This window comes from Boleophthalmus pectinirostris, unplaced genomic scaffold, assembly GCF_026225935.1.
Source record: "Boleophthalmus pectinirostris isolate CB_2022bp ecotype Guang Dong unplaced genomic scaffold, ASM2622593v1 HiC_scaffold_23, whole genome shotgun sequence".
NCBI lineage: Eukaryota > Metazoa > Chordata > Actinopteri > Gobiiformes > Gobiidae > Boleophthalmus > Boleophthalmus pectinirostris.
This window is the reverse complement of record NW_026571207.1, coordinates 14,657,231-14,681,015: the sequence shown is the minus strand read 5'-3', so window position 1 is coordinate 14,681,015 and position 23,785 is coordinate 14,657,231. Positions and strand designations below refer to the sequence as shown.

The 23,785-nt window shown below is 37.5% G+C and overlaps 4 protein-coding genes and 1 long non-coding RNA gene across 5 annotated transcripts in view; 1 reads left to right on the top strand and 4 right to left on the bottom strand.

Annotated features, from left to right (window-relative positions):
• Positions 1-292: 292 nt before the first annotated feature.
• Positions 293-827, bottom strand: LOC129410617 (uncharacterized). The gene is made up of 2 exons (XR_008632931.1): positions 701-827; positions 293-632 (listed from the first exon to the last, which is right to left on the bottom strand). It is a non-coding gene; the product is annotated as an uncharacterized LOC129410617 (long non-coding RNA).
• Positions 828-4,187: 3,360 nt separating this feature from the next.
• On the top strand, positions 4,188-6,062 carry LOC129410615 (uncharacterized). The gene is made up of 4 exons (XM_055159116.1): positions 4,188-4,280; positions 4,367-4,720; positions 4,800-5,141; positions 5,830-6,062. The coding sequence occupies exons 1-4, from the start codon at positions 4,241-4,243 to the stop codon at positions 5,925-5,927; spliced, it is 834 nt and encodes a 277-aa protein (XP_055015091.1). The 5' UTR covers positions 4,188-4,240; the 3' UTR covers positions 5,928-6,062.
• A 2,895-nt stretch (positions 6,063-8,957) lies between these two features.
• Positions 8,958-10,260, bottom strand: LOC110153686 (ribonuclease pancreatic-like). Its single transcript, XM_020917602.2, has 2 exons — positions 10,244-10,260; positions 8,958-9,447 (listed from the first exon to the last, which is right to left on the bottom strand). The coding sequence occupies exons 1-2, from the start codon at positions 10,258-10,260 to the stop codon at positions 8,958-8,960; spliced, it is 507 nt and encodes a 168-aa protein (XP_020773261.2).
• A 2,020-nt stretch (positions 10,261-12,280) lies between these two features.
• Positions 12,281-12,804, bottom strand: LOC110153744 (ribonuclease-like 3). Its single transcript, XM_020917665.1, has one exon. It carries the CDS (start codon positions 12,799-12,801, stop codon positions 12,361-12,363), a length of 441 nt encoding a protein of 146 aa, XP_020773324.1. The 5' UTR covers positions 12,802-12,804; the 3' UTR covers positions 12,281-12,360.
• A 3,369-nt stretch (positions 12,805-16,173) lies between these two features.
• LOC110153688 (ribonuclease-like 3) overlaps positions 16,174-23,785 on the bottom strand; it is a 275,763-nt gene continuing 268,151 nt past the window's right edge. The window contains exon 3 of the mRNA XM_020917603.2: positions 16,174-16,788. Within this exon, the coding sequence (XP_020773262.2) occupies positions 16,312-16,788 (477 nt within the window). The 3' untranslated portion in view covers positions 16,174-16,311. The remainder of the gene's footprint in view (positions 16,789-23,785) is intronic.

Below are 23,785 nucleotides of genomic sequence, written 5' to 3'. Positions count from 1 at the left end.
CCAGGATCTTCTGTGCTCCTCTTACACTGAGCAGAGCTGTTCCTCTGAGTGTAGACTAAACCAGCACCAGACTGGTTCAGTCCAGACCTGAACCACAAAACCATGTGCTCCTCAAAACACTGAGCATTCTCCATCTGGACCCAACACTGAAGATCCACAGAGTCTCCTGAGTCCACAGGACCAGAAAGATCTGGACTCTCCACTTTCACACGAGAGGCTGGCTCTGAAGAGCAAAGCAACAACTATAATCATATTGTATTGTTATACAATACATATATATTATGCAAATTAGTTTTTACCATTATTGCTTAGAAATACTCCAAATACTAGTTCCATATTAAGGTCTTCTACTTTCACACAGTAGTAAAATCCAGTGTCGTTGAGAGTAGACTGAAGTATGATCAGATCAAATGTTCCATCTCCTTGTTTTGTCTCAGTGTGAGGTTTCGTGTTAACACTTTTATATTCAAATGAGAAAGTTCCTCCTAAAAATTCTGGGACATTTCCAGAAAGAACTCTGATCCAGTGAAACGTTGGTGACTCTGGAAATTTGACAGAACGTGGACATCTGAGAGTCACTGTTTCTCCAGGGTCATAAAATCTTGTCACAAATAAATTGCTGTCTGTACATCCTGCAACACAAATATAGTTACAAAAACAAGGGACAGATACAACATCTTATTCAAGTGTCAATACTTACGGGCCACTTGGAAGACAAGGGCTGTGTATAATAAAGTCCACATTTTCTGGATCTTGTAGTTTATTGATATTATACTTCACTGTATGAAGTGTAATGTCAAATGGTGTCTGTGTCTTATGATAATGAGATCAAAGGGAGGAGCTTTCTCTGATTGGTTTGTACTTGTCTTTATGTGGTAACAGTGGAACTAACGTCGCCAAAACACACTGTAAACAGCAGATGGCTTTTGTTTTACAAAGGGAGGACAGCAAAAACATATGAGGTTATATATTTTTCACTTTAACGGTCAAATACATGCATAATTAATATGCAAGTTTTTATAGTTTAATATATAAATTATATATCTAAATAATTCACTATTCTGATATAGTTACAGTCCCATATAAAGGATCTTAACAGTGATCACCTGCTCCGGTACTAGAAGTAAAATTTCCATTTGTTTTTCCAATAAATAAATAAATAAATAAATAAATAAATAAATTTCAAAATTTCAGGTTCAAAGACCTTCGGAGGATAACCAGCATAACACGGTTGTGTTGCTTGGAGATTTATATACAAATTGTGTTTAGATGTTCATAATGTTAGATGCTATTTAACTGTACGGTATGAGTTCGTTCAATGTTTAAGTTTCTTCAAATTAGCTAAAATCAGCATTTGGCTGTTGTGGTAGTGAGTAGATCATGTGGCAGTCACATTACAGAGACCATAAAGTTTAAAGGTTCACAGGCTCACTTCCTCTTCCTGAGCAGACCTGCACATGGTGATTTCTTGTGAGCCAAACAAATATTGTACTTAGACTTACTCGCATTGGTTAATCTTGTTATAAAAAGACTCATTTGTGAGTTTGTAAAGATAATTTTAAAGTTTTTTACTGTCCAGACAATGGGAATGTTATCATTATTATTATTATTAAGCTGCACATTGCTGTAGGCCTTTTTTTTTTTTTTTTTTTTAACAAAAAAACACAGAGGAGAAGAGTGCCGTTACAATTGTTTTATTGAAATATCAATTGGGATATGTTTACAGTTTTAATTTTCACATACAGTCTGATCTAATAGGTTTCACATACTCAGTCCATTTTGTCCATGTTTCATAAAATGAGTCCCTTTGGTTCTGAAGGGTGAGAGACAGATTTTCCATCACATAAATTTCATAGACTATTTCTATCCACTCCTTTATTGATGGAGGATCCACCCTCAGCCATTTTCTTGTAATGGCTTTTGCTTGCTACAAATAGGGCTGTATGCTGTATGTAAGTATAAACACTCAAAAGTAAACATCAATTTAGACCCAAAAACATGGTTTGTATGACTCCAAATCTGTGACAAATAAGATTTCAGAATTTACATGAAAATCATAATTTGCATGAAAAAATTCAGATAAATCTCCCGTCAAAACAACCCCTAAATATTTAATGTTATTTGAGTCCCATTTCCATTTATATGCATTTTATCCTGGTTGGTGGTTTGTAATTAAATTTCAACAGCTGAGTTTTGTCGTACCCTGAAAGAAAACCATATTTATCCAACACCCACATTAGTTTTGGTAGAGACTGTGAGGGTTCAGTCAGAAATAACAATATGTCATCCACAAATAGAGCTAAGCCTGATTTAAGGACAATTCCTTTCATTTCTGTACTTTGTCTTATAAATTGGCTTAAGGGTTCAATATATAAAGCAAATAAAAGTATATTCTTGCAGTTGGCCTGTTGTACAGAGCAGCAACCGTGTCAATGATATTAGGATCAAAGCCAAATTTAGCCATTACTTTGTACAAAAATCATCGTATCGAATGCTTTCTCAGCATTTAAACTTATCAAGAGTGTTTTCAAGTTACATTTATTGATATGTAATTAACGTAATTAATAATGATTTTCGAATGTTGTTGTTTGTCTAATGTAACCAGTCTGGTCTTTATTAATGAGTTCTGGAAGAATTGTCTCCAACCTTTTACATAGTATAGAAGTAAAAATTTTGATCATCAGAGACTTTTGGTAAATTGGCAAATTTCTTCACTGTTTCCTAACTGAGGCTGAGAGTATAATTTTCTGTAATACTCCTCAAAGCATTCTTGTATTTTGTTGGGGCAAGTCTCTATTCTATTAGTTACTGGGTGTCTAATTTTGTGAATTGTCCTCTCTGCCTCTTGTTATCTCAGTCTATAAGAGAGAAGCTTGAACTCTTTCCTCCCTGCATGTAGTATCATTGTTTTGTAAAAAGATTGCCATTATTTTGCCACAAATTACAGTTTTTAATGCATCCCATAATATTGCAGGAGAGACCTCATCATTACTTTTTTCAGAGTGTTTTTAATATCGTAATCATTTAAGATATATGAATTAAATTTCCAGAGAGTGGATTTTATTTTGTTGCTAAAGTTAAGTGTTAAATATACAGGTTCATGATCTGATATAGCGCAAGTGGCAATCTCGCACCTCCCTGCTCTATTCATATCAGTTTTGAACATTAAGAAGAAGTCTATTTGAGAATAAACATTGTGAGCTGAGGAATAATGTGTATATTCTCACACTGTATGGTTATATTCCCTCCATGTGTCAATTATTCCTAGCTCCTTCATAAAATTATTCACTTTTCCACTGGTATTTTTAGCAACTGATCTTCCATTGGAACTATCCATTCTAGGGTGCAATCTAATGTTGAAATCACCCCTGCATATTGGGATACCTTGGCATTTAGTTGTCAATGTTTCAAGTACATGTTTATAAAATGACCAGTCACTGGCAGGTGGCATGTACACATGTAACAGGCTCACTAGAGTACCATCCAATTTACCTATGACCAAGATATATTTTCCTTCCTTATCCTTATGTTCAGAAATATATTCAAAATTTGTGAAAGGAGAAATGTACTTTAGAATATCCCATTTTGTTCAGTTTTGCGTGTTCACTTAGCTCTTAGAATATTGTTATAATGTTGTTACTTTCTCAAAAACATACCTGGAGTTGTGTTTTGTTTCTTTCACACATTTGAATAACCCTTTCTTATTAGTCTGCCTACATGTTGTTTGGCTTTTGTCTTATTTTGTTTTCAGGCAATCCAAACACTTATCAAGCTGTGTTTCCTAATCTGTGCATTGTGTCACCGAGGTAACTGTTGAACATTCCTCTACAGACACGTGGGCAGTCCAACCCATAGATTTTCATAAATGCGAAATTCTTCATCTCTGCCAGTTACTACAACTTGGTCATTCAGCCAGACCCACCTCTCTCTGAAGCTGCTCTGAGGTTTGGCCCAAAGTCTGTAGAGCTACTGAATATTCTCTGTTGTGTAACTGATGCAAATTTTGAGACATTCTGGAATAAGATATTATAAGCAAGTTGAAACAAAAACAAGTGGACCTACTTTCATTTTAATATCTGTGTTGTGCTATAACAAAAAAATAGCTTCATAATAAATAGTGGGGTGGAGCCTGAAACGCATATACAGCAATGAGTGGCTATGTCTTACGTAATATGTTGAGTTGATGCTTCTGCTTTAGTTTACATCTCTACTTGGTGTCAGTGAAGTGTGTCTCACCGCAATGATTGGACATCTGTCTTGTTTGTTTGTCATTTTATTGTGTAAGCACTCTGGCAATTTTATGAGCAGTATGGTGCATTCAAGTGTTTAACAATGGTTATAACTGTTGATTTCTCCTCTTTTTCAGATCTCAGTCAGACCAGTGGAGATGACCAGATTACTCGGACCATGCTCAATCCTGGAGATACTTTCACTATGTCCTGTTCTGTAGACAGGAGTGAAGCCGGATTGCTTTATTTCTACAAAATGAGTTTGGAATCACCAGTCCAAACCATTGCAGATGGATCCTATGAGAAAACAACATTTAAAGAAAACTTCAACAATGCAAGATTTGGAATAAATCAAATTAAAGAAGCAAAGGAAAATGTGTATACCTTCACAATTTATAATGTGAGAAGAGAAGATGCAGCCACTTATGTTTGCCAAGCAGGATCATCATACAAAATGAGTTTTGTTAACACTACTCTTTTGATTATTCTTGGTAAGTTTTTGAAATTCAGATCTTTAGTTACATGTTCTTTCTGTTCTTTTTTTAACAATTCCATTTTAATGATTTACAGACCAAGGGCACCACACTTTCTATGTGGAACAAATCCCACGGGCTTCAGCTCCTCTAGAAGGTCCCGTGCATCTCAGCTGTTCTCTTGTGTCCAAGAACTACTCTCCACTTGAGTGTCCTTCTAAACGCAATGTGCACTGGTTCAAATCTGGACCAGAAGAATCTGCAGCCAGCTTCATCTACACGTATGAAGAGCAGACTGAGGAGCAGAGCCAGAGGACATGTGTCTACAGTCTTTCCACAACTATACAGGACGTCAATCAGACTGGGACATACTACTGCGCTGTGGCCATCTGTGGACATGTCCTGTTTGGACCAGGGACCAAAGTGGAGATAAACATATGTAAGTAAAAAGACTGGTTGAGTTACTATAAATCCTTGGTTAAGATTACATTTTATTTGCTATTCCCTAAACGATTTGTTTCCAAGTTCAAACTGTGATGTTTGACAACGCACAGATCCAAATTCACATTTTACACTCACCAAATAATTGTTTGTAGATTTAAATAAAAGCCCAGTTACAGACATAACACTGTATATTTTGCATCCAGTGAACAGACGACATTATAACTTATGCCTATCTAAAGTCCTCTGGTTTTAAAGATGCACTACTTTTTTTAGTGGGGAATATATCACTTCTTTTCTATGGAAATGCTATTGCTTTGCCTGGAATGTGTCACCAAAAGCATTAAACTTATCTATCTCCATGGAGACAAGTAGGTGACATGGACAGAGTTACAGGTTAGATCTGTGGAAAGACAATCGGGTGCACATTGAGGATGCATGTTTTTCAAGATATACATTTTTAGCAGTGAAAAGTAACTGATTAAACCCTGGAACATTCATGCAATAACATCTCGATAGAGACCAGAAAAGTTACATAGGGCACATTTAACTGACTTTCACTAACATGACCTGAATATTTGACTAACAAGAAAAATATGGTGTTACAGATTTATATTTGATTTTACAGTTGGAAAAAAGTTTGTAGTACCCACAATGTTTAATTTACTTGTGTCATCTTGTTTCAGATCATGTCTCTGGTGTCGTCATTATCCTGGCTGTTCTTCTCGCTCTCTGTGTCTTTGTGATCGCTGTCCTCATTTGTTCCAGACAGGAGAAAGACTGAGATGCAATTTCTTTTTACTTCTAATGAATAATAAATGACACAAAATATCTAATACAACAAGAATTTAGTATATACACATACAATATACATGATAGTGCCATGTGTCAACAGGGGTGGGAGGGGTGGGGTGGGGGGTGCTTGTGGGTTTGTGGACAGCAGTTCTCCAAACATGTTATGTTTTTGTCCTACTGTTTTGCTGCCATCTTCAGGTAAAGGCTGTAAATTACAGGAAGACTTTGATTAAATCCATGCAAAAAAATAAATAAATAAAATTCTACATTGCTTGTTTGATTCTGACTTAATTTTTTTCACTTGGTTTGAATCATATTCTCAGTGCGCTTTTGGCAAATGGACTATAAAAAAGTAATATTAGTATAATCATTCAGGCCTATGATGGGTGCTTTCACACCTCTGGACCTGACCTGGCTATTTCTATTGTTTTTGTTGTTTTTGTTCTTGATTTAGGTCTGAGGATGGAGTTGTAAATGGGAGACAGATGATGTCTGAGGCCTCCATTTCTGTTCAAGGATGGATTGTCTTTCCTAACAAAAACAGCCTCTTTAACTTCCCTCTCAAAAAGATTCTTTTCTCTGGCTATGATCTGTATCTCACTGTCCTCAAAGGAGTGGCCTGTGGCTTTTATGTGGACATGTACTGCAGACTGAGGCCCACTATTGCTCTCTCATAGTGGACCTCAGTCATGTTAGGAAAGACAATTTAAAGTCTTGTAATTTCTGTGGGTTATTCACACTCACACGTGAAGAGCCCACACCCCCTCAGCGCTCGTGGTGAACAGGCCCTTTGATCGTGGGCTCTCTGCAGATGCTCAACACACCAGAACACATCCTACATCCTGACGGTGGCTCGTCAAGACCAAAAAGGCACATGTTTTTTGTGTTTGTGTCAGATTGAGGACGTGTGTATGCAGACCATAAGCAAACCACATCAGAGTCCATTTGGAAGCAGACCGAGACCCACATCAACCTCGGTCTGTTTGTTTGGTCTGAATTAGAGTTCACTTGTCTTTATTCACACCTGAAATTAAGTCTGGACTTTCAGGGGAACCAAACTCTAATAATGTTTTAAATGGACTCGAGTCTGCAGGTGTGAATATGGCCTTAAATAGCACTATACTTTTTATTTTTGTCTACTTTATTTTAAAAAGAAACTGTAATCTTCAGTAAATGTTCTGTTTAGTTTCTGATGTGAGTAAATCTACAAGTGACAAAAGCTTTATGTTGACAGTATTAAAGAGGAGGTTTTATGCAAAATGTATTAAGATGTTATCCATGCATGTTTCAGTCATCTTGCAATCTGTCCCAGGCCCCATTTGAACCCTCCTTATGGTTGGCTTTAAGATTCTGTCCAATGCTCAGCCCATAAGCACATCACCCATGCTCCTACATGATAAATATACAAAAGCACGATGTGTTAATATATAGTTATCAACTTTAAACTATTACTATAAAAAGTAACATGCTGATCTAAATGTATTATGTGGGAGGACTGGGTGGGCATCTCTGGTACTGCACTAAAGTGGTTCAAGTCCTATCTAGAAGACAGGAAGTATTTTGTTGAAATTGGAAACTGTGTCTCAGGTCACATGGCCCTGACCTGTGTGGTGCCTCAGGGGTCAATCCTGGACCCCCTGTTGTTCAATCTCTACATGCTGCCTTTAGGCCAGTTAATAAGCAGCAATAATGTGTCCTACCACAGTTATGCAGATGGCACTCAGATCTACGTCTCTCTGGCAGCAGGAGACTATGGACCAGTGGACTCACTTTGTCACTGCATCCAACAGATCAGTGTGTGGATGCAAAACAACTTTCTCCAGCTAAACTCTGACAAGACTGAATTCATAGTGTTTGGTCCACAGAAACAAAGGGACAGTGTCAGCAGTCACCTCCTCAGTCTCTCTCTCTAAAACCTTCAAATCAGGCAAGAAATCTAGGGGTAATAATGGACTCAGACTTGAACTTTAACAGCCACATCAAATCAATAACATCTGCAGCCTTTTACCATCTAAAAAACATGGCAAAAATCAAAGGTTTACTGTCTAAAGTAGACTTGGAGAAACTTATCCATGCGTTTGTCTCCAGTAGGTTAGACTACTGTAATGGTCTGCTCACTGGTCTCTCCAAACGAGCTGTGAGACGCTGCAGAACATCCAGAAAGCTGCAGCTCGGGTCCTTACTCGGACTAGGAAGTATGAGCACATAAGTCCTGTGCTCAGGTCTCTGCTGCACTGGCTTCCTGTGCCTCAGAGAATAGACTTTAAAGCAGAGCTCTGCTTGTGTACAAGTCTCTCCATGGCCGAGCACCAAAGTACATCTGTGACATGTTAGTGTCATATGAACCATCTCGCACTCTGAGGAGCTCAGGGACCGGCCTCCTGCTGGTGCCCAGAGTCAGAACTAAACAAGGGGAGTCAGCGTTTCAGGTTCATGCAGCTAAAACCTGGAACAGTCTTCCTGAACATGTGAGACAGACTCTTCTGTGACGCTGTTTAAATCCAGACTCAAAACATTTCTGTTTGACTGTGCATATGACTGAAAGGTTTTCATTCCGCACTCTTCTCTCCAATTTATGTCTCTCTTTTTTTAAATTTTAATCTTCATGATTATTTATGTTTTGATTTGTTTTTATTATTATTTTAATGTATTTCTTATTCTGTAAAGCACTTTGAATTACTTTGTGTACGAATTGTGCTATACAAATAAACTTGCCTTGCCTTGCCATGTGTTAGCAGAAGTTAAATACACCCTCTTTAAATAATTGCTTATTATTATTGCTCATATTGCTAAGTTATCACTGCCTTTACCGCATCGTTTAACTTGCAGCGTAATTTAGACTGATTATTGCTCCAGATACATAGTCAACATTCAATATTTATTTTATTACATTTACATTTTAAGAGTCTCTGGCATACAATCCAATCAATACACATGATACTGCATAGAACAAAACAGAAGATAATTTGCCACAGTTAGTTACACATCAAGATACACAATGCTTTTAATACCACAACAGTTATTCATAGTCATAGTCTGCCTCACCATGGAAGTGCACTGGCAGGCTCATGTCGGCACATTTGATCTGGATCTTGGCCTCCTTGATCTTACCGTCATATTTACACTTGGGGAACATGCCAGGCTTGGTCAGTGAGCACACAGTGATCTTGAACTGTCCATTGCTTTTATGGATAGTTTGACGGTTAACTGTGACTGTCTTTCCTTTCTTGCACACATCAGTGACATTTTGTACAGTTGCTTGGATGAAAGTATTGATTTTCTTGCATTTCTGGCCTTCTTCGTTAATCTTTAAGGTTTTGAGCATGTTGAAACACTCATTGGCACGCATTGTAGTACTGATGATATGCACCCTAACAAACTTTTCAAATTGTCCGTAGGGCGTAAGTGGGTTTTTATGTTTTTTAAGGAAGCCACTGGCAGACATCAGGAACAACAGCAAGAAGGCGGCTTGTATCTTCATCTTTGTTCTCTGTCGATAAGATGAGAACCTGAAATCAATTTTATTAACAGTTAAGACTGAATTAATACTTTGCAGCTGACATCATCAATATTTGCTGGGGGTGATGCTAACTAGAAGCACTGCTCTGTTTAAAATCTCCAACTAAGGTCGTCCTGACCAAGCCGAGTAACAAGATCACAGAGACGGGTCCCTGAGCACTGCAGCCAAAAGCTTTCAGATCATCTATAGATTGTCATCACAGTAACGGATGAACATTGCCATAGACATACATGCATGCACCCCTTCAGTGTGATGTCACTGCAAAGTATCCATATAACAACGTAATGCAATGATAGTGTTGGTATCAGAAGAAAAAAAACTGCTTACCTGTTTTAAATGGTTGTGCTGAAGTCAAATGCTGAGTTTTTGAAATGCTGATAGTTTTACATGTAAAACCCTCAACCCCCACCTCCTCCTCCCACTCCACACCCCCCACTTTTTACATTCAAAGTTCAGACCACCACAAACAGTTTATCACCACAGCAAAAGAAACATTTCCTCCTTTGAAAGACCAGTGGCCTGTTTAATAATGTTTTACTATATACACTACCTGTCAAAAGCTGAACACAACTGCTCATTCAGTGTTCAGTGTTTTTCTTTATTATTATTGTTGTTCTTTATTTATATTATTGATTACATACTACATCTTATAGAAGACATCAGATATGATGCATGATAAATAAATGATGTAGCAAAAAAAAAAGCCAAATGCTTTTCATATTTTATATTCCAATTCCTCAGCATGGCCTCCCTTTACTTTGTCAACAGCTCAACAAACCTTTTACCTCTCAATGATCTTCATGATGAAGTTACCTGAAAGTGATTTTCACTTCACAAGTGTGCCTTGTCATGGAATGCCAAGAGTGCAAAGCTGTTATCAAAGGAAAGGGGGCATATAAAAACCTCTAGTTATTGAGGTTTTTTTATTTTATTTTATTTTAGTTTTTTTTTGTTTTGTTTTGTTGACTACATTAGATATGTGTTCATTCATAGTTTGGATGAGTGAGAATCTACAGTGAAAATTGTCAGAAAAATAAAGAACAAAGCATAAAATGTCATTTTTGAGGCAACTTTGCTTCTAAAGATTTTCAAAGCAAGTTGTTTTAATTCAGGGAAATGCACAGACATCTTTCAAAAAAAACAAAAAATAAATAAAAATATGTAATTATTTTTGCAAGCTAATAGAACTACTCTTTACATTTTACATGCACTTTCCTTTTAATATGCTGCAAATAAAAAAAGTGTAATCCACTGGAGCTTTCACCATCCAATAAAAGAAATTGCAGGTTTCTTTTTGTGCATAAGACAAATACTCTTCTCACGGACGACTATAAACAGGTCACCTTTGCATCAACTTTTAAAACCACATAGATTCTGGTTGACTCATGAGCTACCTGTTGAGTTAACACTGGTCTCCCACAAGTCAGTCTTTCGTGTCAGTCTCTCACTGCTCTTGCATTTAAAAAGTCCAATTACACATTATTTAAACAAGCAACCTCTATTGGCAGGTGTATTGTTGAATTTCAGGCCAACAATACTAAAAATCTTTTACACATATTTTGTACATATATTGAGTTAAGTACTGGCCACAAACAACAACGTATGTCCTGATAATAATTCACTCAAATCAGTAACATAAGTAGCCTGGTTTTTATTTGTTTTTGTTTTAACCAAAAGGCCTATTCACTGACCATACATAATGCTGCTCTGATTTAGCTACAGACTAATCTCCATCTGCAGTCCTTGGGCAAGTACAAAATAGATTAAAGAATCTGTTTATGTTAGACAACCTCTAACAACAGCGTTTCATTGCGTGTGTGTGCGTGCAGGAGCGTGCGTGTACAGCAGTTCTCCTTCAACATGTTTTGTCTTTGTCCAACTGTTTTGCTGCCATCTTCTGGTAAAGAGCGTATATCACAGGAAGACGTTGATTAAGATTATGCAATGCAATTTAAGTAGTTTGGAGTAATATCCTAATAGTTTTAGGGTGGACAAGAAAAGTGTTAAAGTCTGCTTGTTTGATCCAGACTTTTTTTTCCCTCTCGGTTCGGACTGTATTCTCACGGCACTTTTGGCAAGTGGACTATGAAAAACAAATCAAACAAATCCACGTGTATGACAACCAGAGCACACAGTTATAGTAGCAACTTATTTTTTTATTTTATTGATGAAAGAGACGTCTGGACGCAGTCAGTGGCATGCAGTTAATACCTACATGAGCGCTGATCACCATAAATATACAAAGGCATGATGTGTTAATATATTGTTTTCAGTGAATATAGCATTTTCAAAACTGTAAAAGGTAACATGGTGATCTGAATATGTTACAGTATGTGTTATCAGTCAAAAAAAAAAAAAAAAAAATAAAAAAAAAAAAAAAAAAAATATATATATATATATATATATATATATATATATATATATATATATATATATATATATATATATAGCAATTCTACTAACCATCTCAGCTTTGATTTTTGTATTACTTTTTTGTCATTGCCTTCTTCACTGGCTGTCATGGGCAAAGTGGCTCCGTTGGTAGAGACGCTTGCTCAGCAGCATAAATTCCTTTGCTTGACTGTAATGTGTGTGCAAGTGACTTGGTAATTGGGATAATCAGACAGGTTAGGTCCACTTTGGTTTAAAATTGTCGTTTATTTAAAGTAACAAATATAATCTAGGCTACCTATTGTTGTAAAAGATGGTCAGCTTTTCTGTACTGGTTACATTGAAATATACATGAAGAATCTCATGCCAATCTCCTTAATATCACACTATAAAATTTAATAAATAAATAAAAAAAACATGAGATATGCTGCTAGAATGAATTTTATTGAAAGAAATGCCAGCTATGGTTGCTGCTTGGTTTTTATCACATTTAATATAATTTTCATTTATTTTATCCGTTATTGACGACATAGACATCACGCTCAAAGTGCACAGGGAAGCCGTTCTCACATTCAATAACAATGTACCTGGTAGTAGAGCTTCCCCTGTATTGACAGTGGGGATAGTATTTGTTTCTCCTCCGGCTGCAGATCACAAGAGGGAAAGGCTGGTTGCTCACTCTCAGCCGAGCGCTGTTTTGATATGGTGCTCCAGCTCTGTTACACACCCTGTTGATTTCATTGGTCCCAGCATCTATGAATGTATTGGTCTCCTTACACTCATTGCTGTTAGTTTCAGTTATTCGTCTGTCACCCATCACAGCATCACAGCGCGTCCTGCTCATACCCTGTTTGACATGTTGGTTGATGAATTTCTTGTAGCGATAATTATCATTCTGTCCCAGCAGAGCAGATGGGAAGAGCACCAGCAAAAACAGAAAGTAGGTCCTCATGACTCCCTGATAGAAGTTAAAAGGAAGAGTACAATCATGCATATAGGCCTACATATTTGCATCTTTTTATTAAGTTGGGTAAGAAAAAGTCTGTTACCTGTGTCAGTGCCCAGTTAGTATGAATTTGTATAGTCTGGGCCAGTCATTTATACTCTTGATTTCTGCTGATTAAGCTTCCTCATCTACCACTTCTGCATGTCTTGTTGAAGATTAAAAAAAAAATCTTGCACAATCTTGAGTTCCTTCTTGCTGTTCTGCTTCCTTCTTCTTTCTTTCTTTCTCTAATATGCCATTGTAAATAAATTGTTTTCCCTTTTAATAATATCGTATTTATTGGTTGTACACAAGCTCTCACTTCAGTTGTACTCAATATCACTGTCACCATTCAAGCCCCATGTGATTCATTTACCCAGTCACAATTACACACAAGCTCAGATGAAACAGAAAACACACACCAAACTTCTTGTAGAGGTGCAAATGCAAGGAGCAGCAATATAAAAATGAAAAAATGCATAGTACACTCAGATGGCAGGTGTCCACATTTTTTTATTTTTATTTTTTTTATATAACGTTATAATTGTTCTTGCTTTGGACAACAGTACACAAAATGGCTACCAGTCCAGGTGCTCATCCCCCACCAGTGAAAATACTTCTCCCCACTTCTGCAGATTGTTTAAGATTAAAAAAATGTCTTGCAAAATCTTGAGTTCCTTCTTTCTGTTCTGCTTTTTTCATACAATGTTATGTGAGAAGGCATCAGTGGAATAGTAGTTTTAAATGTTTATTTTTCTCATTGGAATGTGTGTTTTATGTGTTATGATTATCACTTCTGTCATGTTGCCTGAAGAACCCCTGTGACAGGAGACAGATGCTCCAATCTCTCCAACCAACATTTTCTGCAAGAGTCTTAAGTTGGTGAATCCAGAAGTGCTCTCTTTTTGAATATTAAAACTAGGAGCCTCTGAACCCATGACTTTTTCCAAGTATGTCTTTCAGAATGTTAATTATTGTAGACAAACACAGTTACTAATAAGAGTATCAGATTTCCATATTTATCTATTTGATGTGAATAATTATTTGACTATGATCGCGTTATCATGTTATGAATAATCATCTTTTTTTAAATTTATTAATCTTTATGAGACAATTCTAGCTCCATGTCTGTCGGACTAAAGAACACGACGAATATATGTGTTCTTTCTGTGACAGAGAATGTGCTGCTGGTGGTGAGTCTTTTCTGTGCTCCTGTTGCATTGGAGATGGTTCATGTTAAACTATTCAGAGATCACATGTGTGCAGGTTTATCACAGCTCTTTATTTAACAGCAGTCATTTCACTCATGTACTGTCACTTTGTTTATGTTGACTACAGTTGTGATGAAAAGACTGAAAGGTTTATATAATTCTCATAAAACGCCATAGTGGAAGGTGGTGTGCTTGTTGTAGTTCGTTGACAATTGGATGTTGTAGTTTTGACAGTTGTTCCTGCATCTGGTTAGGAGGACCCCGATTCACCTAAAGCAGCGATAGCTCCTTCTCCTCTCCTCCTTTTTCCTCCTTGGTCCTTATAGTTGACCTCATGACACAGCTTTCAGAGGTCAGGGACAAGGAGAAGGAAGGACAAGGAAAGAGGTATTTTTGCCCCTTTTCGGATAGTGACTTTGTATATTGTGGTCCAAAGAAAAAAATAAAAAATAAATAAAAGCTTTTGGACATCGGCCATCTGGGTGTGCTATGCAATTACAAACAAGCTGCCAGTCTGAACCATCTGCCCCTACCACCACCACCATTCACTCAAGCAAACACACCACAATGACATAGGTGGGGGTGGCCAAGCTGTGGCAGTAAGGAGTGAATGAATAATGCTTAAAATTGTTAAGGAAACTTTGAGCATATGGAAAAGAGCAATTTAAAAGTAATGAATTATTATTTTTGTTGCAACATGATATATGGCATTATGAGTTCTCTGACTCATTCAGCCCAAAGTCATACTCTACATAGTTCAAGGAATATTTGGAGTTGTTTTGGAATACTTGGAGTTGTATTGTTTTATGTATGCATTATGATAATTTAAATCGGTTTTATGATAACTCCATTGCATTTTTTAATTTTCTTTTGCTTGAAGATTGGTGCAAGCGTTTTTTCAGCAAGTGTGGTTTTGACATTTACACACCTCGGATTAAATCAATTTGATTTAAACTTGGATTAAACACAATGAAACATCCCACAATTGAATGATTATTAAACATTACCATGAAATAGCAAACATTTCCTCAAACTCTTTTTAAACAACATTTCTGATATACCATCATTCCATTGTATTTTTAAATTTTCTTTTGCATGAAGATTGATGCAAGCATTTTTGAGCAAGTGTGGTTTTAACATCTTTAAACCACAATTACACACACGCATGCTTGCACCATAGATTTATATTGCACAAATGCTACATTGTCAGTGGAAACAATTTTTTTTTTTTTTTTGTTGATGCATATCGGAATGTATAATATTTCTAACACACATAGTAAGTAAGTAAGTAAGTTTTTATTTATATAGTGCTTTTCACAGACATGTCACAACGATGCTTTTACAGACCATTATTCATTCACTCCATACCTGGTGGTGGTAAGCAACTATTGTAGTCACAGCTGCCCTGGGACAGACTGACTGAAGCTAGGCTGCCCACAATTGAATGATCATTAAACATTACCATGAAATAGCAAACATTTCCTCAAACTCTTTTTAAACAACATTTCTGATATACCATCACTAACCAGATGTGAAAAGTGGCTCTGTATCATAAGCAAAACTGAGCTCTTGATGTGACACATTTTGGAACATGAAAATTACAAATTTGACAAGTTTTGTATGTATGAATCTCTGCATTGTTTTTAAAGTAAAATGCGAAATGTTCAAGGATCATAGTTGTATTATAAAGAGTTTTATACATAAATCTTAATATTACATATTATGAATGTTAAGTTTGGTGAATAATAAATTATATTTTGTTTAGCATTGCTGGGAAACTGTTTGCCCAAACTATGTTACAATATGACAGATAGGGGTAAATCAAATAGTATAATGTACGTCTAGATTTTGAGTCCACAAATGTACAAACTTTTCTGATAATACCAAGAGATTAATTATTTTTTCTGGTCACCTCAGCGTGCTCTTTCCAGTTTAAATTATCATCAACAAGGACACCCAGAAATTTAGTGTTTGAGACATGTGTTATTTCAGTTGAATCTATTTTGATAATATTGCTTATATCTTATTATTATTATTGATCATATTGCTAAGTTATTTCTGCCTTTACCACATCGTTTAACTTGCGCTATAAATTAGACTGATTGTTGTTCCAGACACACACACAGGCAACATTTGATATTTATTTTATTACATTTACATTTTAAGAGTCTTTGGCATACAATCCAATCAATATACATGATACTGCATAGAACAAAACAGAAGATAATTTGCCACAGTTAGTTACACAGCAAGATACACAATGCTTTTAATACCACAACAATTCTTCATAGTCATAGTCTTCCTCACCATGGAAGTGCACTGGCAGGCTCATGTCCATACATTTGATCTGGATCTTGGCCTCCCTGGTCTCACCCTTATATTTACACTTGGGGGACTCATTGTTCAATGAGCACACAGTGATCTTGAACTTTCTCTTGCTTTTATGCATAATTTCACCATCAACTCTGACTTTCTCTCCATTCTCGCACACATCAACGACATCTTGTACAGTTGCTTGGATGAAAGTATTGATTTTCTTGCATTTCTGGCCTTCATTAACCTTCAAGGTTTTGAGCTTTTTGAAACACTCATTGGCACGCATTGTAGTATTGATGATATGCACCCTAACAAACTTTTGAAATCGTCCGTAGGGCGTAAGTGGGTTTTTATGTTTTTTAAGGAAGCCACTGGCAGACATCAGGAACAACAGCAAGAAGGCGGCTTGTATCTTCATCTTTGTTCTCTGTGGATAAGAGCATGAAATCAATTTACAATTAAAACTGAATTGATACTTTTGTTGAGGAAAATAACCCTTTCCTCATGTGTTCATTAGTTTCTGCTTAGAGAAAAAATTACACTTGAAACTGAAATAAAGTCCAGATAATTTACTTATTCCAAAGTCATACTTGTACAAGGAGTCTGTGCTGACATTCCCATGCAGAGACTGAATATTTACACCTATACAATGATTTTTATATGCAAACTATAGTGGGAGGCGACCATGGTTTAGACTTAGTGCCTCTTTGTTGGTGCACAGGCCAGGCAGGCCTCTTGGCACGTTGCACAATCTTATCCGATTGTGACAAGGATCCCCCGGATTCATCTCACTCCCCTTACAGGAGCAGCTCTGATCAGGGTGATGAGTCGTGAGTCAGCATATCTCTGTCATTAAGTCCTTGCCCTATAGTTAATTGATTAGACATATAGATAGAAATAGAATATCTTGTACATGAACTGAACCTATCTCTGCATCCCTTATCTGTAATCTAGTCCCTGTTTTCTGGGTGAATTATAATAGTACAATAATAACATATAGCAGTACATCAATAACTGTATAGCAACACATCAATTACATCATAGCAGTAGTTATACACCACTTAACTATCCATATAACAAAGAATTCAAAAGATAGTGTTGGTATCAGAAGAAGAAAAACTGCTTACCTGTTTAAATGGTTGTGCTGAAGTCAAATGCTGAGATTTTGAAATGCTGATAGTTTTACATGTAAAACACTCAACCCCCACCTCCTCCTCCCAGTCCACACCCCCCACTTTTTACATTCAAAGTTCAGATCACCACCACAAACAGTTTATCACCACAGCAAAAGAAACATTTCCTCCTTTGAAAGACCAGTGGCCTGTTTAATAATGTTTTACTATATACACTACCTGTCAAAAGCTGAACACAACAGCTCATTCAGTGTTTTTCTTTATTATTATTGTTTTCTTTATTTATATTATTTATTACATTCTACATTTTATAGAAGACATCAGATATGATGCATGATAAATAAATTATGTAGCAAAAAAAAAGCTAAATACTTTTCATATTTTATATTCCAATTCCTCAGCATGGCCTCCCTTTACTTTGTCAACAGCTCAACAAACCTTTTGCCTTCTCTCAATGATCTTCATGATGAAGTTACCTGAAAGTGATTTTCACTTCACAGGTGTGCCTTGTCATGGAATGCCAAGAGTGCAAAGCTGTTATCAAAGCAGAGGGTGCATATAAAAACCTCTAGTTATTGAGTTATTTTGAGGTTTTTTGTTTTGTTGACTACATTCCATAATTGTTCATTCATAGTCTGGATGAGTGAGAATTTACAGTGAAAATTGAACAAAGCATAAAAAATCATTCAAAATACACTATCAAAATATGTAATTATTTTTGCAAGCTAATACTCTTTACATTTTACATGCACTTTTCTTTTAATATGCTGCATATAAATGAAGTGTAATCCACTGGAGCTTTTGCCACCCAATAAAAGAAGTTGCAGGTTTCTTATTGTGCATAAGACAAGTACTCTTCTCACGGACGACAATAAATAGGTCACCTTTGCCTTAACTTTTAAAACCACATAGATTCTGGTTGACATAGATTCTGACTCACGTAGCTCACGTGTTGACTTAACACTGGTCACCCACAAGTCAGTCTTCCGTGTCAGTCTTTCACTGCTCTTGCATTTAAAAAGTCCAATTACACATTATTTAAACAAGCAACCTCTATTAGCATGTGTGGTATTGTTGTATATGTTTTTTTATTTCAGGCCAACAATACTAAAAATCTTGTATAAATCTTTTGTACATACCGAGGAAAGTACTGGCGATAAACGACACCTTATGCCCTGATAATAATTCACTCAAATCAGTAACATAAGTTTTTTTTGTTTTTTTTTTACCACCTAAAACACTGCATTGGATGGACTGCACTAGAGAGACTTGCATTTGTCTGAAGGTTGTACTGTTGTATTCAACCACAAAATAAGTATGCTAGTCCTGTGCTCAGGTCTCTGCTCTGACTTCCTGTGGCTCAGAGAATAGGCTTTGCTTGTGCACTAGTCATTGTATAGTGAGATTCAGGGAAAAATATCTGATCAGTTTTGATCCAATGCATCTCTCCTGTTAAGGTTAATGTAAAAACTGTGCACTGTCCCTGTCTCATTAAAATAAATAAACAATTAAATTAATAAATAAAAAAAGTATCCACTAAAGCTCACACAGTCAAGGGCAAAACTGAGGTTTTAGTCACTGGTCCTGAGGCCCAGAGAGAGAAACTTTTACCCAAACTACAAGCACAGTGTTTTAACCCTTCTCCTCAAGTGAAAAACCTGGGCGTCATTTTTGACTCTGAGCTGACTTTTATACCACACATTAAGAACATCACAAAAACTGTTTTTTATCACCTAAAAAACATAGTCAGAGTCCGCCCCATTCTCTCTCTGTCCAACACGGAGACGCTCATGCATGCTTTTATCACCAGTCGAATAGACTACTGTAATGCCCTGCTCTCTGGTCTTCCCAAAAAGTGTATTTCAGGTTTGCAATTATTACAAAATTCAGCAGCACGTGTCCTGACGAGGACAAGAGGGCGGGACCACATTACACCGGTTTTAAAATCACTGCATTGGCTCCCTGTGAGTTTCAGGATCGATTTTAAAATTCTTTTACTGGTTTTTAAATGTCTTAATGGTCTTGGGCCTTCTTATCTTTCAGAACTGCTTTTACCCTACGAACCCTCGCGGACCCTGCGCTCCTCCGACAGCAGGCTCCTGCTCATTCCCAAAGTCAGGACACACACTCACGGAGAGGTGTCTTTTCAGTACTATGGCCCCCGTCTATGGAACTGCCTGCCGGAGGAGCTCAGGGCTGCAGAGAACGTTCATGTTTTTAAGAGCAGGCTCAAGACCCACCTTTTTAGCTTAGCTTTTGATTAAATTCTTATACTTTTACCTGTTTCTATTGTACACATTTCATTATATTTATTTATTTTAGGCATATTTTTTAGGATTTCCAGTGTTTCCTCTGTCGGAGCCTCTGCATCAGGAGCGGAGGTCGGCAGTGGCTGTCGCGGTCTGTCCCGTGGGCTCCTGGTGGAGAGATGGTGATTGGGCTTCATCTCTCCCCTGGACCCTGTGGTGGTTCCTGATGGTGGTGGACGGCTCCTCTGATGGTGCTTTCTCAACTGGTTCGCCTGTATTCAGCCTCACATTTTACTCTAGGTGATTTTATGTATTTTACCATCTTAGGGCGTGTGTGTGTGTGTGCGTGTGTGTGCGCGTGGGTGTGCGTGTCTGGGTTGTTTGGTTGTGTGGGGTCAGGCAGGTGTGGGGGTTGGGTAAGTGGGTGGGTGGATGGAAATGTGGAATTGTTTTTAATCACTGTAAAGCACTTTGTGTTACATTTTTGTATGAAAAGCGCTTTATAAATAAAGTTTGATTGATTGATTGATTTTCCAATTAGGATTCCAATGGTCTTCAGTGTTCAGATCCTACCAGGCACATCATTAGAGATGCTCTTCCAAACCTAAAATTAATCATGGATTTGATCAATTGGTCTCTCAACGCAATTGACACAAGGAACTTGGGTTTGTGGGAACCTGAATGCCCTGCTGGGACGTTTGCAGTGGTGCATGATGGATGATTGGGAGAAGTGGCACGTTGTGTGTCTGGCGGCTGTTTCAGTGGAGGACAGAGAAGAAATCTACCTATTCGAAACCATGATTACATTCGTTTTGCTGACTGGATTAGGCATAGCCATGGTTTTTCAAAAAACTCAGAATACAGAGGAAGCTGTTCAAAGCCCCACTAGGCTGCCTGGGTTGACTGAAACAGTGGGCAAAACTGTCAGCACTCAGACTGTGGCTTTAAACCACAATATTGTTAATATCATGGAAAAGCTCGCAGACCTGCAAAGACAAAAGGATAAATACTGAGATCAATAAGGACAAACGGAACTGAAATGTGGCTACTCGCACCAAACCCGAACAACCTATCTGCTTTTGACCTCCCTCATCTAGCACCAGCCTCGGACAAGGCCGCTGCTGGAACAACAACTCCCCTCGAAGGACATGCACTGAGACTCTCTTTCATTTCTTTGCCCGAGTTCCACTGACACCTGTGGATGTTGACTGTCTGGGACGATGCCAAGCGGAGTGACTCTCGAGGCCCATCCCGCATCCCACGGCTGTCGTTGTTGTATTGTGTTTTTGTATTGTATAGTGTTTTGCCTGTAACTCTACCCCCCACTCCCCTCCCCTGTTGCAAGTTGCGTCTTCATGTTGTACTGTGTTTGATTATGTGCTTATGTCGCTGAGGTATTTTTCTTGTCCTGGTCCCACATTATCCTCCCCACAGGAGCACGGTCTGGGTGTTGTTTCTTTTTTCCCCTCCTTCTCTCCTCATATTATGCTACATTGTTTTTTCTTAAAGGTGTGCCTAAGATGGCTGCAAAACCTGAATTAATAAAGCGTCCATGCATTATCCATCCATCATCCATCCCTCCATTAGAGCTGGAGCACTTCCATTAACACAGAAAGCAGGATAACAACTTGTGGCTTGAACACTTTTGCAGCACTTGTGGTATCCTTTTATACCAGCCTATCCACTCAAGCAGATTGTGACAGTTTACAAAAAAGTGATGGTCAAAAGGGAGTATTGTGAAATGTTTAAAATATCTGAAGAGAGTAAATATAGCACAAGCTAAAAAGTAAGAAAGTTAATAGTCTGATTTGTTAGGACTGCTTTAATAAGTATTACAAGAATATAAACAAAGTTATATTTATGGAATTTTCCAAAAGGTCAATCCAGAGTGTGAAGGCCGTTCTGCTGAGACCTGTTTATGATTTTTAACCAGGGACAGTATCATTTCAGAGGAAGCCTATGTTTAGAGAGCTGGAAGTGGATAGGGTCATTAGACAAGGTTTTGGACTATTTTGGCCACCAGCGGACACAGTGTTTGACCTTAGACTGAACATATTTGACAACAGGGTGGCCTAGTGAACAATGATAGAAGGACAGAGAAACCACTCTAGTTTTGTGTTTATAGACTAGTGCTATCATTATACCAAAATACTAAACCGGATATCTAAGGGCTCAATATCAATTCCTTTATAACAATGACAGTAAAAAAAAACACTCCTGACTTTCAACAATAAATCATTGTACTTTCTTTTATATTACCATGTGGTCTTACATCTGTGTAACCCCCCAGTTGACCAGGTAGTTTCCGTTGTGGTCCATGGGCATATAGTCTATATCGTCATATATTTGAAAGGTTCATTATGTGTGTGTGCTCAAATGAGAATCTAGTTTCAGTATTTGTTTTAGTATCGAATTGATTAGTTTATGATTTTCAATACTTTTGTCTTGCAGCAGTACAAATATTGTATAAACAGCTCTAAAGGTCTAAATAAATCCACTGTGAACTGTCTTCTAAATAAAATGCGTTATTGTCAGAGTATCAGGAAGTGCACTGTTTGCATGTCGTTAGCACTACAGTGACGACAAAACTTTACTCTGGTCTCTGAAACTTGTGACAACTCCAAACCTTTTAAAATGAAATAGTTCTGTTTCATATTTTTAAGACAGTAAAAATTAAGTACAGCGCTTCAGTTGGTAGATTGTTTGTCCACTGATCAGCAATTTGGCGGTTTGAATCCCGCTCTCGACAAAAACATCATTGGTTGAACAGTCAGGGGTCAGATCCACTGAAACATAGGCTGGCGGTGCAATTCCATCTTCCACAGATGAATGCTGTTGTTGTGGTCTTGGACAAGAGACTTACCCTCCTCGCCCCCAGTGTCTGAATATGTGTGTGAATGAGTGAGTGGTTCTTTGATGTGAAGCGCCTTGAAGGAGGAAAAGTGCTAAAAAAAATTTGCTATAAAAAAAGTGCTATAAAAATTTTACCATTTACCACTGAAGTAAACTCTTTTCAGATAAATTTAAAATGCATTTGATGTACCAGGGCACCACTACATTTTGCTGTCTTCCATTTTAGACCATGTGAAAGTGACTTATTGCTATTGTAAATGATCTGTTAATGATCGTGGATAGGATGTCAAAGCCTTAGCCTTGATCCAAGCAGACAAGGTCATCTGTCACCTCTGTTTTTTCAATAATAAAACTAGACTTGGACCACTGTTGTTGTGTGTCTGTGAGGCATTTCTCATGATCCATCCCCAGTGGGTCCCAGCATGTAGCTCCATGATGAAAGCTAGTGCTAAAGCTGGCCGTAAAAACAGACAGGTCGCACACATGTTCAGACTTCTATTACAAGACAAGACAGGAAGTTATGGACATTTTAGTAGGCTACTAATTAAATATACCCTACCAGACAAAAGTTTGGCCTTCTCTTCTTATTCAGTGTTTTTTACTTTCTAATATATAAATCTATATGTTTACTACTTTCTCTATTCTCTCCTAAGTACCCACATGATTACAAATATTTAGTACTGTAAGGTTATTGAATTTTTTTCTTATTTATCAAAACTGACGTGAGCACACAGTGTCCACAGTGTTTTAACTATACTGTTGAGGCTACGCTTTTTAAACTTCCCAATTTATCACCATGAGCTCATTGCTTTAAATATAAAACAGCAGCAGCAGAACTTTGGACATCACTCACTGCACACCAGCACAGAGCAGAAGAAATGCGTTTGGGTAACAGCAGTAATCAACACAGGTAAACACACATAAGCACTCTTCATATCGCAGTGTCTCTCTGGTATAGACGGGCCTGGGAGTTTGATCCTATGGTGTCATCTCCGTGTGTGTGTTATGGCGAAAGCGTTCTGGTTCATTATATTTTGTCCTGAGCGTCTCGTCCTACGTGCACTTGGGGGCACTGCTCAGACCGAGGCACCGAACATTACTCCTCACCCCAACTCATCTGAGCCCAGCCTGAACCAAAGCCACTCTCCACAGGTTCAGGCGAGACTATTATAGTAATTTGGAAGATGAA

Excerpts from the sequence above, each read along its gene's own strand:
- LOC110153744 (XM_020917665.1), bottom strand. The coding sequence starts at position 12,801 with ATGAGGACCTACTTTCTGTTTTTGCTGGTGCTCTTCCCATCTGCTCTG.
- LOC129410615 (XM_055159116.1), top strand. The coding sequence starts at position 4,241 with ATGATTGGACATCTGTCTTGTTTGTTTGTCATTTTATTGT. Across the intron at positions 4,281-4,366 it reads TTTGTTTGTCATTTTATTGT|ATCTCAGTCAGACCAGTGGA; the intron begins GTAAGCACTCTG and ends CCTCTTTTTCAG. Across the intron at positions 5,142-5,829 it reads CAAAGTGGAGATAAACATAT|ATCATGTCTCTGGTGTCGTC; the intron begins GTAAGTAAAAAG and ends ATCTTGTTTCAG.